The 14,605-nt window shown below is 47.6% G+C and overlaps 1 protein-coding gene across 1 annotated transcript in view; it reads right to left on the reverse strand.

Annotated features, from left to right (window-relative positions):
• Window positions 1-14,605, reverse strand: part of LOC144155359 (luciferin 4-monooxygenase-like) — a 60,661-nt gene that overhangs the window by 25,860 nt on the left and 20,196 nt on the right. The window contains exons 3-5 of the mRNA XM_077686731.1: window positions 12,861-12,967; window positions 6,437-6,636; window positions 2,005-2,176 (exon numbers count right to left, since the gene is read on the reverse strand). Of these exons, the coding sequence (XP_077542857.1) occupies window positions 2,005-2,176; window positions 6,437-6,636; window positions 12,861-12,967 (479 nt within the window). The remainder of the gene's footprint in view (window positions 1-2,004; window positions 2,177-6,436; window positions 6,637-12,860; window positions 12,968-14,605) is intronic.

The following is a 14,605-nucleotide window of genomic DNA, read 5'->3' on the forward strand; positions in this document are numbered from 1 at the left end:
AATGTGCTTTTTGTTTACTCTTTACACCGGCGGTCATTTTATGTACCGGACAACAAAAACTACGACAGCAACAACGACGGTTTCTGGCAGAATTGGGCAGTGAAGGATTTCGCCTTAATCGGGATACCAATTGAGAAGCATCAATGCGCGCTGTGATGTCAAGGCTTGAGCGTCCTAGGAAGTTCACTTTACTATAGAATATGACAGATGGCGAAGCTCGGAAGCAGGCTGCACGCTTTTCAGCGTCTTTACACGATGGCAGAACCCTTAGCACGGCCCTTTTCAGAACTACAACGCGAAGCTAAGTCACGTGCCAAGGCTGGTTGAAGGTGACCTCGAACGTTGCGAGCACTAATGTTTGGAAATGTGACGATGCCGGGTCATCAACATGGTGGCGGAGGAACTGACGGGGGATGTACTGGAGGGGTGAAACCTCAAGATTCGAGGACTGAATCCGCTTTAGGCCAGCCAGACAGGTTCCTCGGTGCACACCATAAAAAGCGACGCGGCGCGGCCTGTGAACCGAATGTCTGCCTTTCCAAACACGTCGCACGCAAATTGCACGTTGAGAATAAAGCAGGATGACGTGCCGAGCAATCACTCTGAAATAGCTGCTGATTTTTTGATCTGAGAAAATTGAGACAGAGCCCAGATGAACCGGAGCACACAACACACATGCCAATTTCCTGTACGCGCGGGACTCTGCGTAGTTAAATCCTGCTCAGCACTGCCACATGAGGAAGTATCGTCATCAAATCCAGCTTTGTGGACTCTGCCTTGAACGCGCCGCTTAATGTTGCATGCCTTAGGAAGTGGTCATGGCGACCACAAAAACATTTTCCGCGTGTCCACTGGCTTCGCTGCAAACGTCGTCGTAAGAGGATCGTCTTCTGCCACCTCTGCCACATAACTCCGCCTCCGCTCTCTGCTCTCACCCCTCACGCCATTCCTCTGCCCTCTTCGCGTATCTCACGATGAATTTGTGGAGGTTTGCTCAATGAAATTTCTTCGCGCCTTCGCACTGCTCACATGCCGCCTGTTAGGACAGCGCCCAACTTTTGTTTCTCGTTATGCCTGGAGCAGCTCGAGCTCGAGCTGCTTATTTATCGTTGCTTTTATCTCGCCTTTCAGCGCATTTTAACTCGTTTTTTATTCTTCTGAGAAACCAACCCAACGTGTCTTCTTAATTGAAAGAACACGGGTACTCTCGGTTATGTACTAACATATGGCCTCAAATGTGCCTGCTCAAGGTTTTATTTGAGTTAAATCATGTGGAGGTGTCCGTCCCATGTCAGAAGTTCTAGTAGTTCGGAACGGGCCTGTCTATATATACTTCGCGGTCAAGTATTCCTTTAATCACATTAAATGCTCAGCCACGGCATTTGTCGCATTTTGCACACTAGGCCATTTCAAGTGGTCATTCTGGAGCATTGTGGTGAAGGCGCCCGTAAGGTGCCGTAAGGTGGCGAGTGCAGTACCGGACCTGTCATCGCCTTTTTTGACGAGCCTGCTGCGCTGGACGCTGCCTGTAGCGTCTTGTCAGTACGCTTGTACTCCGTGCTCAAACTATGCCAAAGAGTGGCCCTGCATTGCTCCGACTTGAAGTCGGCGGCTGTGGATGCCAGCATGTGCATCTGGAACGTTTGTTCCACTCGTTCTGATGGCATGGGTAGATGGCCAGCTGTCGGAAGGAGGAATGCCGGCGGGGAGCAGCGTAGCATATTTCATGTCGTTGGCAGACCCCCACGGTCCACAGGAACGTTCGACAGCAACGCTTGGACACGAAAGCTCAGGAATGTTTGGTGTGCGGTCACGACACCGTTGTCACCAATGTTGTAACTAAGGGAACGGTATTGGCGCCCCAGTATACCAGTCCTGGCGTATGAAATATTATTCAGATAGTAGAAGCACATATAAGCAGAAGAGATGCGCCTTCAGGGGGGATGGTAAACCACGTGGTCATGAAGTAAACAAAGCCAAACCGAAACTAAGTACAACACATACCTTGTACTTGTCTATGGCTGGGAGGAGGTCACTCGGCTCCAGGCCACAGATGATCACCAGGCAGGCGCCATTTGCAAATACCGCGTTGTTGAACAGTAATCCCGACACATGGGTGAAGGGGGCCGTCCCCAGCAGCACGTCCGTTCGGTCAATTGCGCTCGACATCTCCTCACTGGGCCAATGAGGAAGCACAACATGCGGAAGGCGGATAATTATAATCAAGTATAGTCTCCGTCGTGCGTCTTCACCACCATTCCCCAGAATGACCAGTCGAAGTGGCCTAATGTGCAAAATGCAACAAATGACGTAACCGAATATTCAATTTGAGTGAAAAGGGACATCTGCGCTGGGACATTGCGCAATGCAATCCCCCAGTGTTGTCCCTGCGGACATACAGTGTGTTGCGACGATAACTGGAACACTTTAAAAATTTTTCCTGAGCGATCCGCCGCTCTGTTCACGCTCAAACTTCACACAAAGGTCGCATTTTGTGGTCTATTTTGTTTGACACCGGGAACAACAACGGTAGTTACCTGTTTATTCTGAAAATAAATAAAAACGACTTTCGCCTATGGGAAAATGGCGGCGATTTGGGCGTGCGAGCCCGAAAACCGGGTTTTCGGATCGTCTGTTAGCTCATTTCTAGGTGCATTTTCTGATCGTCTGCTGCACCATTTGGCTCCGTACGTGAATCCCAAACATGCGTTTCACTCTGCAGGTGGTTCCGTCGTTCCAACATCAACTTGCGCTGGCTCGCACGTCCAAATCAGCGGCCATTTTCTCATAGGCGAAAATCGTTTTTATTTATTTTCAGAATAAACAGGTAAGTACCGTTGTTGTTCCCGGTGTCAAACAAAATAGACCACAAAATGCGACCTTTGTGTGAAGTTTGAGCGCGAACAGAGCGGCGGATCGCTCAGGAAAATTTTTTAAAGTGTTCCAGTTATCGTCGCAACACCCTGTACATCCTTTAGAGGGCAGCTCTTAAGCGCCCACTGCTGTGGTTTCGCGGCGTCCCTCGCCGTCGGCCTCGTTGTAACCGAGAGAACGAGCAAGACACCGAAGATAGAGTGAGGAGGAAAGCGGAGGAGAGTATGGCGAATGTGTGAGGAGGAAGCAGTATGCCGAGGGTGCCACGCACGAGACGCACTCCGCGGCGGCAACTCATGAGACAACGCGCGTCGTGCCTTCGCCGGTGATGCGATCACTTGTTGAGACCAAAGAAGTGCTTCGTCGTCCGCTGCCGCTATACGAGCCTCCCGAGCAGGGGCTCAGCGCAACCGACTCCAGTATCCAGACGTGCACGCCGGCGAAGCAGCAGTTATGCCCCGTCGTCTACAAGACTACAGTTCGCGCTGCGCTCAAATTTTGCATTGAAGAGTATCGGTTCGCGCTGCGCTCAAATTTTGCATTGAAGAGTATCGTAGTCGGCAGCCAATTTTTTAATCATATCATATCATATCATAATCATATGTTGGGCTTTGTAATCCACCGAATTGGGAACCTACTTCGATTGGTCATTCTGGAGCATTGTGGGGAAGACACCCTACGGGGACTTAGTATTTTTTTTACAAAGCAAGTGAGCAAAAAGGACAAGTTACAAGTTTAAGATCTGAGGAATGCTGTATACAAGTGATTTTTTTGGTAGCCAGCAGTTCTTCCTGCTCTTCCTCGCCCTGCCCACGCGGGCATGCATTCACGCGCAAAGAAAATGAATAGCAGCCACATAATCTGAATCAGCAGGCTTAGACAGAACAGTTGTCTCAGTTTGGCGCTTTTCTCTAAATTTTGTGTGTGTGTGTGTGTGTGTGTGTGTGTGTGTGTGTGTGTGTGTGTGTGTGTGTGTGTGTGTGTGTGTGTGTGTGTGTGTGTGTGTGTGTGTGCTTTTTATGGCCCCATAATATAGCATAGTTGTCTAGGAGACCTGGGATTTGTAAAATAATAGCCACTAAGGAGTGATTCTCGTCACAGTATAGATATGACAACTGACGAGTGCTCGTTGTTAAAATTAGACGAGTTAAACTTGTAGCGAACGTTTCTACCCACATGGTGTTTCTTCTGTTTGTGTAGAGAAAATGTACTGGAAACACGCTCGTAGAGTAACGTTTCGCATACATCTGTGTCGAACTAAGCTAAGGTCAGCCTTGGTCCACAGCTCTGACCCTTGCATGGTTACTTCATTGAAGTAGAATACAAGAACGAAGGCGGGCAAAATTCAAGCACACTTATATTTGCCTGAGTGGGCACGTGCGCGAGCACACTTGCATCTGTGCGAAGGCCGGCAGGGGCGCAGATTGATTTACGGTTGTGGTTAACTCGGACATTTTTATGGGGCCGGCTATTTTCTCTCTCACCAGTACCGTAAGCAGGTCTTTTTGCAGTTAGTCTTCCGGGAACCGTGAAATGAATTAATTGCGAAGATGAATCTACGCTGCGAAGATGAATCTGTACCAACTAGCCCGGTTTTCCATGCTACTTGAATTCATTGACCCTGCACAAAACCACCATTGTATAAGAAGCGTAGACACATAGCTCGATCCCGGATTGCTCCGTCACTGTACTTGCCACTGTCCTGATCGTGCACTTGGGGTCATTTGTATGCAGGAATGCACGTTGCTGCTAAAATTCTTTTAATTTCGAGAGCCGACCTTCCACGAGCGTAATGACTTATGCGAACACCGCCAGCGTTAAAACATTTTGCAGTCAGATAAAGTGCCCAGGGGCAACGTTTAGTGAAGCTGACGCCAAAGTTTTGCCCGCGGGGATTTTTCCAGCAACCTGGATAACTCCTTTGGTGATGGCAGGATGAGTGGCTGCTATCCTTCTAGTCAAGGTTGACGCAAAGTCTCCAGAAGACGATTTCGCTGATAAAAAATGTCTTCCCTGCTTACTGGCTACAAAGCGTTCCATTTATGCAAGTGATGCATCATCTCAGAGCAACACCTTCCACACTCGAAATCGATACTTTCTAGCCAAGGAGAGGAGAAATTAATATTACCGCGGGCCCATTCAATGGATCCGAAATTGCGTCCCGTTGAACGGGAACCCCGAAACCTTGCAGGAATAGCAGGTCTTCGGTTCTCAAAGTCAACTGTGTCAAACACAGCGCCTTTGCCGCGGAACACAGCTAAACTCATATAGCTTGGCTTTTCAGGGCCATCTAATGTAAACATTATTCACTCGTGTGACGGCGTTGTTTGTGCTGTTGCGCGCTCTTTAAACGTCGACGCATTCCATGAACAGCTTGAATGATGTAACCAATCACCAAGACGTGCTTGCCCTTGCAAAAATTCCCCTTTCCGCGATGTCTGCATTGTCCACAATATATAAAAATAAAAATGCGTCCATGCACTCTGCACAGATGGTTGACCTGCGAATCTATAACGTGAGGCCGGCGTTTGCCATTGCCACGTTTGACGATGCTCCGACCGCACCATCCCTGCCCGCCGTTCTCGCCTGAGCTGTGCTTCACGCAGCAGCTCGCTGCGCGCGCGCTCTCCTGCAAGACTCCTTGTCGCTCCAGCCCATGCGCCGTTCCCACTTGCCAATGTCGGTAGGTGCGAGTTCCCTTATCTATAAACCCGGCCAACCTCTCTCCCTTTACTTCTTACTCCTCTCCAACGTGGTTTTCTCGCGCACACGCACGAGTTTTCGCCGGGGGAGTTTTCTGCGTACACAGGACCGCCGGATTTTTTTTTCGCCAACCTATTCAAATCTTCGCTTTAAAATGGCCGCGTGTCTGCCCTATTCTCTGCAAATGCCGTCGAAATACAATATTTTTGTGCAGCCTCTGCCAAGTAACTGCCTCTGCTCTCTCCCCGTTCACTTCTAACGCTGTTTCCCTCCCGTCTGTGTCGTCCCATGATAAGCGCAATACAGGTTGGCTGAATTCAATTTATTTTTCCCTCTTTCGCACTGCTGGTGCACCATCTGTTGGTAACTTTTGTTACTGTTCGGGTCGGCGCTCGAGCCACAAGCTCCGGGCATGAGCGTGAACGATTTTTGTATTTCGTGGTTAAAATATTGTTATTAACGCATTTTTTTGTGTTTTACGTAGCAAAAATTGCGCCCGCGTTCATTTCTTAAATTAAAGCAACAGCGCAAGTATGCGTTATGTACTTGTGTTTCGCTTCAAATTTGCCTAATGTTTTCGTTTTCTGAACAATGTTGAAAAGTATGCCACCAGATTCAGTAGTTTGGAAATGTTTTGCCCATATAAACGTCTGGTTTAAAACTTATATTGACCTTCCGCCGGGTGGCTGAATCAAGGGGCGGGCGGGCAGGCAAGTTGGCAGGCAGGTAGGCTGCAGGCAGGCAAACCAAAATTTTGGCGTTATAACATTATAACACATGCGGCTGGGAACGGCACCCTTGTACAAGCTCGGCAGCAAAAGGCCCCATTCGCTGTGTCACCTGCCAGCAAGCATCGCACCTGGAAGCGACCATGTGGGCGACTAGGTTTCGGTGAGACAGCAGGGTGCCCTTAGGAAGTCCCGTGGTACCGCTTGAGTAGAGCACCGCAGCCACGCTGCTAGGATCCCTTTTCGGCAAAGATCCAGATGCGGCTCGGTTCCCTTGCCGGAGCGTCGAAAAGGGCACCATTCCTTCTCGCTGGCCGAACACCACCAGCGTCTGCGAGAGGTGGCATGGGGTGGAATTAGTAGGCCCGACTGCCATGCCGCATATGATCGCTGTACGCTGAGTCGTAAAACCATTCTAGCAACATGCGCACTTATTGAAGTGCGCCACAGTCTGTGCCACGTCACGGGAGCTGAGCATTTCGGCAACGCCTTATTTGCGCTAAGTTGGGCGAGTTGGTTACTAACTAGGAAATTCATCGTACTAGCGAACATTAAGACAGGGACAAAGCTAAAGAGGAGACGAGTGTTTCGTCTCCTCTTCAGCTTTGTTCCTGTCTTAATGTTCGCTAGTACGATGAATTGCCTCATTTGCCGCACGTATCGCGGTGGCACAGTAACTTCGATGCTTACTAAGAGGGGTCCATGCATAACACAGCGGTCATATTTTAATGGGTGTGAAGCGCAAAAACTGGTGGAGAGCCGGATATACTATGGTGTATCTGACTCCGTGTTTCCAGGCAAATAAAAAAAAGAAAAAGCGCGCGTCGGTAAAATTTCTCAAATTTTGAATTTATTCGATAAGTTCTTATTTTAGTGCTCGTGGTGGCAAAAAAAAGACAATATTTGAAGTTTGGACTTTAGAATGTTGGACAACTCACGGGGATCGCTGGCCGTTAAATGCAATAAGTATGTAGGCAAGTGATCCCTAGGAGAGGCTTCTTTGCTCAATTTCACGAAACCTGACAAAAAGATATCTGCTTGACAAAGGCCAGACAACTAAAGCATCCGTAAATTTCGAGACCTTTGTTTCGGTGACAATGTGCGATGGCAGATCGTTGCATTCTATCGCGGTTCGAGGTATGAATGACTGAGCAAATGCGAGGCAACGACACGTGATGCATTTAAATTTCTGCGGGTGATCACGACGCGGCAAGATGGCTGGAGGTTCACACGTGAAATCATTATTGAAGGGACACATGATAGTAAAGTTAGAGAAATAGTTTTAAACGAGCTACACAACGACGATGGAATAAGGTTTCAAGCTCGGCGCGATTTTTTTTTTTTCACGGAAACTGATGACACAAGCCAGCTAAACGAGTGATTTGACAGGTGTTCAAGAGTGTTAGCCATATGAAATCTCTAACACTGTTGAACACCCGCCGTATTGGAAACGTCACACTGTCCAGTGTCCAGTGTTTTCTCGCTACGCGCTGAGGCTTGTCGCTCACTGTTTCCAACGAAGACGTTGGAAGGGCATTTTTAGTCATGAGGCCCGTCAATCAAAGAGAGCGCGCTTACGTTAGCGACAGAAACCTCATAAAGTGTGTTTTATACCCGTGCCACACTTACACGAAAAATGACATTAACTGTTTAATACCTTCAGTTTTAATGCTATTAATTCGCTGCTACACGCAAAAATTTAATGCCATTCCCTCTAATGTCATTCTTGGTTTAAGGAGCTCCACACAACTCATTCGCCTTCACGAACGCCTCAAATCTGCCTACTCTCGAACGCGAAGAGAATGAAACCAACGAAACTCTCAAGACCAGAGTGTTAACGCGGAAACGTAGCTGAACTTTGAAATAAGGCGATTTTTTGTGCACTCTTGGTGGATAAGATCTGAAGAAGACGAAGTTCACTAAAACAGCGGCAAAAGGCAAAGCATCGTGGTACCCGTCGTTTTGAATTTTTCGGATTTGGCTACAGCTGGAAGGTGGCGGCAGCTGCCGAAGCCACTTTTAGAAACGGCGTGCACCCTTTTTTTAAAACACTATTTCTCATAACGTTTTCTTTCACAAAAAGCATTTTAATCCTCCTAAGACGTTTTTCTCTACGTTAAAAACTTCTAAAATATGAGTGCATTTCTTTTTTTGGTCATTATCACCATCATCCCTAACACATTTATAGTTCTTGCGTTTTCGCGTGTAGCACGGTCCGCCCAAATAATCTCATTCGGTATCGTAAGGCCGAATTAAAGGCATCTTTCGTACACGTATGGCATGGGCATGGGGTCTCCCACAACGAGCTCTAAGGTTGTAATACGTACCAACGTATATGTTTTGTATTCAAGTATTGTTGATTGTGTGTGCACGTTTGCATGTTCATAGCTTCCGTGCGCAATTAGCATACAATTCGTGCGTTCTGGTGTGTGCGTGTTCAGTTAGTTGTCAATTCATCTATAATTTTGCGGTATTGATTTGATTGATTGTAGGGTTTAACGCGCCGACGCTACACAGGCGATGAGGCGCACCGTAGTGGAGGGCTCCGGATTAATTTTGACCACCTGGGGATCTCTAACATGCGCCGAAATCTCGAACACACGGGCGTTTTCGCTTTTCTCCTCAATCAGAAGAGCGGCCGCCGCGGCAGGAAATCGAACCTGCATCCTTGAGCTCAATTTTGCGGTATTGAAAATACTGCGATATTGCACACCGAATATCAAGGAATTAAGGTTTAAAAAAAAAGCTACAAATTTCACAAAAAAAAAAAAAACTCCGAAAACACGGAGCTCTAGTTATAATGCAAATATTTTCATTGTCAAGTTCATGTACAGTAAGCTTCCAAGCGCATTCTTTTTCTGCATAATATATATGCTGAAAAACAGAAAGCTACAAAGACAAGTACTCTTGGTTGGAATACACTTTTTACAAACGTGTATTTATATACTGATGTACACGAAAGTTACAAAAACAAAAAAAAAACAACAGAAGAATGGATATGTTAATAAATCCAATTAAATAAGTTCGTAAAGAGTGGTTGAAATACGTTTTATAATACAGTTCAATGAATACCAATATAATACACCTGGCAAAGCTTAGTCTTATACTCTTCGTTCTGCTTTCACGTTTTCAAGCCTATTATACATGAAAATTGCGTTCCATTTTCATCATTTTAGATAATTTCTTTTCTGTTTTAATGACCTTCTCTGCACTTTCCCTCCGGTGTGTATTTTTTTTCTATTGTGCTTTCCAGGGGCGTAGCCAGGAATTTTTTTCGGGGGGGGGGGGGGGGGGGTCGACCAAAAGATGGGAGGGGGAAATACGTAGGCAAGGCTTCTTGCGCGTTGTTTTTCAAACGAAACTTGAAATAACTGACTTCAACATGCGAGTTGTGTATGCTGAACGCTAACAGTAAAGCCCACATAAGGAGCTTAGATGATGATTATGATGACCTAAATTCCCGTTGGTCGGTCTATGGGTAGGCCACGGGAGATTCCTTCGTATGTAGGGCAGGTGGTTATGCGGGCGCGCGCTCGTGAGCGTGATCATGAGTGTGCTCGTGAGTAGCGCGCGGTCCCCGAAGATCGTCAGGCGGAAGTGGAGGCCAACACTGGGTGTTCACTATCAAGATATGCGTTTTCTAGATTTTCGTTTAGGAAAGGGGCTAATAAGTTTACTTATCAGCTATGAAGTACATTCGAGCATGATTTGAAGGTTATCGCACCAGCATCGAGCGGCCAAGCGTTTCACCGGCCTCGTAGGCCGGTGGCACGCTTGGGCAAGGGTGGGAAGAGTGCGAAATCTTGATTTTCATGGTTCCAAAACAACACAGTAGCCGCCTACGCTTTCGTTTCGGAACCATGAAAATCAAGATTTCGCACTCTTCTCTCCCTTGTTGGCTGTTCCGTGCTACAGCAATGGCCCGCACGACTGACTTGCCACCCTATGGGTTTCAGGCTTTACATTCGTTGTTACTAAGCACAGACTTGGTTCCCTTTTATCTACGCCGACGATAACGAAACTGGCATGGAAGATTTACTAAATCTGGTGTTCTGTGTATTTCATTTGAAAGAGTAACTTTTCCGCGATAACCTTCGAATGGCACTGGACTGTACGTGCGGCACATTCGTAAATTATGGTGGTGAAGCTAGCAAACGTGCGTCTTCGTCCTTAAGTAATCGCCTTTTTTGTTATTTTGTGCTAGTAACGTGAAATTTTAACTTACGCTTAGCGGAGCACCTCATTGCACTGCTGTTTAATGTTGAGCTTGTTGCACGTTTCTTAATTTTCATTCTATTTCTAGCCATTAAATGGAACAGACATGGCTCAGTAAAATTCCGGTTAGGCAAATACAGAATGCTGATTCTAACCAAGAGGGAGGTCAAAGAAACAATGGAATAGTGCCAAAAAGAAAAAGCTCCTCAATAAAAAGAATTGTACTGTTTTGTTGATGTGGAGGAAATACAGGGTAGGCAGAGCAATGCTTTTCATATATCAGAAATTATGGAACTGCAATAGTCAATGAAATGCGATGTCGGTAGAAAAATAAACATATCAAGGATTGATAGTTGACTGAACAAAATACAGTGATATGCTCTGTAACAGCACCCCAGCCTGTAACAAAACATTTCGGGGGGTTGGGGGGAGGCACGGGCCCGGTGTGCCCCCTCCTGGCTATACCCCTGGTGCTTGCTATGCTTCTGCTATTTAAGTGTTGGTGCGTATAAAAATCTCACTTGCTAGAATACTAAATATTTTATTCTTTGTTCAATTGATGTTAATACTGTAACGGTCTTTACACTCTGTGTGCTTCAACTGCTATTTTCTAAACACGCTTTCTTCTTAAGGGAGGGTTGGCCTCCGTCAGGTGTACCAGCACCTTTTGCCTTCCCTTCCGCAGTTTTGCCTTTTGAAGTAAAACTTGAAATACATCTTATGATGATGATGATGATGAGGTATTGGTTTACTTCAACATCATTGGCATATGCGTGTCACGTGTCAAGGACGATCTCCTGAGAGGGGATGTGCCAAAAGAAAGACGAAGACCTAAAATGTGAATTTAGTGCCCAAAAACGGTCCATTCAAGTAGCGCCCCGCATTGAAATTGGTATCAGGACCAAATATGGAATTGAAATATGGAGCCAACCAGAAGTTGCCCCGACGGAGCCCAAGAGCTGCTTAAGCGAGGAGCCCAAGTAGAAGGGGGCGGAGCAGAGAACAAAGAAGGAGCGCCAGGAGGAGACAGCAAGGTCCGCGACGAGGGAGCCAGGGGTGACGCTTCCGGGACACCGACGTCGCAACCAAAGCTTGGGTGGGGGCGGGCCGACGCCACAGTGGTTCGAGTCGCCTTGGCGGCCCCGCAGCGGCGGTCGTGTGCCTACGAGTAGCTATCGCACCGTTGACTCACGGCTCGACGGCCCCCAAAAAGACGACTCTACCGGAACCAGGTGCTACCTCCTCGGATGCACGGCCACGGTGGAAGTAGACCACAAGCTCCGGCCGCAAAAAAGTAAAGCACCAGCGGTCCGTCGGCACCCTAACGAGCACGACCGCAGCGCCGCCGACGACGGTAGCGCAACTGCGCTACAGCTACGCCGTGATGGCCACGGCATATCAACGTCACCGTGACCGCTTTTCCAGGTAAGCCTAGTTGAGTAGGACATTTTTGTAAGAACTTTAATACAGCTCAGTTAAGAGTTTAACTGTAAACATCAGCTTGGTGTTGTAGTTTGTTATTGTTTTTGTCGTTATTTTGTTACGTTTAGTGTTGTGTGTGGCTGTTTACGTGTGTTTGAGAATTTTCTAGCCTTTTCATAAATGTTGCTTATTCCGCTAACCAATGCCTCCCGATTCCACTCTTTCCTGTGCGCCGAGACAGTTCGTGACATTGCACAAACATTTAAAGAATGTATTATGCAGGCCTTCATTGGCATTCGCTGATATAATGCATTTTACGCTGTTATATAGTTACACTATGCTGAAGCTGTGCAACCAAATAGGAAAAAAAAAGCTTATCCCAAATATGCCCCACAGTGGGCCTAGCAAAGTCAAATATACACTATTTATTTGGCATTTTTCGAATATTCGAGAAAACTTGAGTATATCCAAGTGAAAAAAGCCGGATTCGAACCGAATGGAGTAGCAAAAAAATATTCGAACAATATTAAAACAATTGCACTCGTCCGATTTTAACGCGCGGTATGCGAATAATCCTGAAAACCTTTACTAAGGCGTTGCTCACGTAACTCGAACGCATAAAGTACCTTTTTTTACCTTTTTCCAGACATTCAGTGAGTAGTGCTAGTCAAGCAACCTTAAGCGGGCCATAGAAGCTAACCACGTGTTGCTAGTATGCTGCCTGCCGGCACCGCGGTGTTTGACCATACACACACACACAGGCGCCATGCGGGTTTGGGCCCCTGTTGAACACGTGTTTTGGCTGCTGAGCGTGAAAAGTTGGATTACCATACATTACTTATTTGGCGGCATAAAAAAGTACTTCTCTATTCACGTGCCGTAGAAATAAAGCCGAGATTCAGGAGAGAGAATGCTTGCCTTGACGCTTGGAATGGACTTGCAGGCTTCGACTGCCTTTGCTGCATTTTCTTCGTCGCAGAACACTACAGTCGGTTTGGTGTCTTTGAACTGGAAGCTCACGTCTCCTGTAGGAGGAAAGATATTACCAAAGGATGCGTCAACAATGGTTTATTATCAGTTTCTGTCATGAACTCTCCATCATGGGTCCCCATCTGTTCGCGCGGCAAAAATCAGAGTTGGAAATAATTTAGCTCAAAAAACGGAATGCTCTAGTGGTGCTATGCGTTTCGCGACTAGACGTGTTTTCACTTTTTAGTCGGCCAACAAGAAAGAAACTTGAAACTAGAACTCGCACCATGAATTAGGTTTCTAATCCCGAAACCACGGAGAAATACCTATTTGAGGAGGGGAATCCGCTGGGCTGGGACAGCGCGAGCGGGCTGCGCGTTAATAGACAGATTTAGTTGGGCGTTCCGGGCGTGAGCGTATTGCTGGGCGTAAAGCGGAGCGTACGCTCGTCGCGACGCGCCCATGGATAGTTTTAGTACAGCGTTTTTCGTAGCGTGCGCTAACGCTTGTGGCGCCACCTGTTGAACCCAACGCGAAGTACCCAAATTTAACCTTGCGGCACCACCTGTTGAACCCAACGCAAAGTACCCAAATTTAACTTTTTTACGTGGCCAACCAAGGCAAACCTTGGTTCTATAAACGTTGAGGCAAACTGTAGCTGGACGGCGTTTCTTTCTTTTTTTTTTTTTCAATGCGTTAATGCTGGTTTCGACTGTAAAAATCTTGCAAGTACGATAAAAAATACCCTCTTACCTTGATGCAGTATTAGGGAAAAATATGATACACCCGTCGCGATTGTTTTGCTCAACCGCGCGACGCCGAAGTTTTGAAGCAACACGCAGTGCTCGGGATACTCACTTTATTCAGCTCTGAAATATGGCAGGACCATGCGACAAATACAACTGAGCATGGCATGCGACGCTAATGCGACGCGCAAAATGAAACAGCGGGTAGGCTGGCACGGCGGTTTGGTGATACACTTCACCCGGGTGTAGCAACTGAATAAGATACACGATGCGTTCCTATTACTCACTTCCTCTTATTCGTGGAGTCCAACTACAAATCCTTCACGTTTCACACGGTAGCGCAACGTTCTCAGCTCGCACCCGAGGGCGCGACGACGGCGCAGGCGAAAATTCTTGAATTCCCTGATTGGAGGCCGCCGATCTGCACCAACACTGCGCGCATTCCACCGCCGCGACACGCACACAAACACCGCCGCCCGCTTCGGGAGCCATCCAGGTTGTCCCTGGTCGCTCATTTCTGGTGTGCATGCCTGTTGGAACTGAAACGTTGTCGCCTAACGAGAAAAACACGCGACGGTCCGCGTTTTCAGTCGGGGAACCTCCTGCCACGACCGGCCGCCGACATCGCCGAGGCAGCAGCCATTTTGAAAGCAAGGGGCCTCCCAGCAGGTCCGCAGCGCCCCGCAAGCGCCCCGGAGCATACGCTCCCAGCCGTTGCGTGCGTAGCACCGCATCGCCGGGGCGTTTGCGTAGCGTACTGCGCATGCGCAGTCGCGAGCCGCCCCGCTTGGGCGTACGCTCGTCCGGAGCGCGCGCCCAACTAAATCTGTCTAATGTCACTGTCTGGAGAGGGGTAAACGCAGCTTGCGGAGCAGCACAACAGATGGCGCGTCAAGCGCGTTGCCATAGTTTACATGTTCTTCTACGGGCGCGACTCACAAAAATCGT

This window comes from Haemaphysalis longicornis, unplaced genomic scaffold (genome assembly GCF_048455015.1).
Source record: "Haemaphysalis longicornis isolate Haplotype H1 unplaced genomic scaffold, Haemaphysalis longicornis Haplotype H1 scaffold_1, whole genome shotgun sequence".
Lineage (NCBI taxonomy): Eukaryota > Metazoa > Arthropoda > Arachnida > Ixodida > Ixodidae > Haemaphysalis > Haemaphysalis longicornis.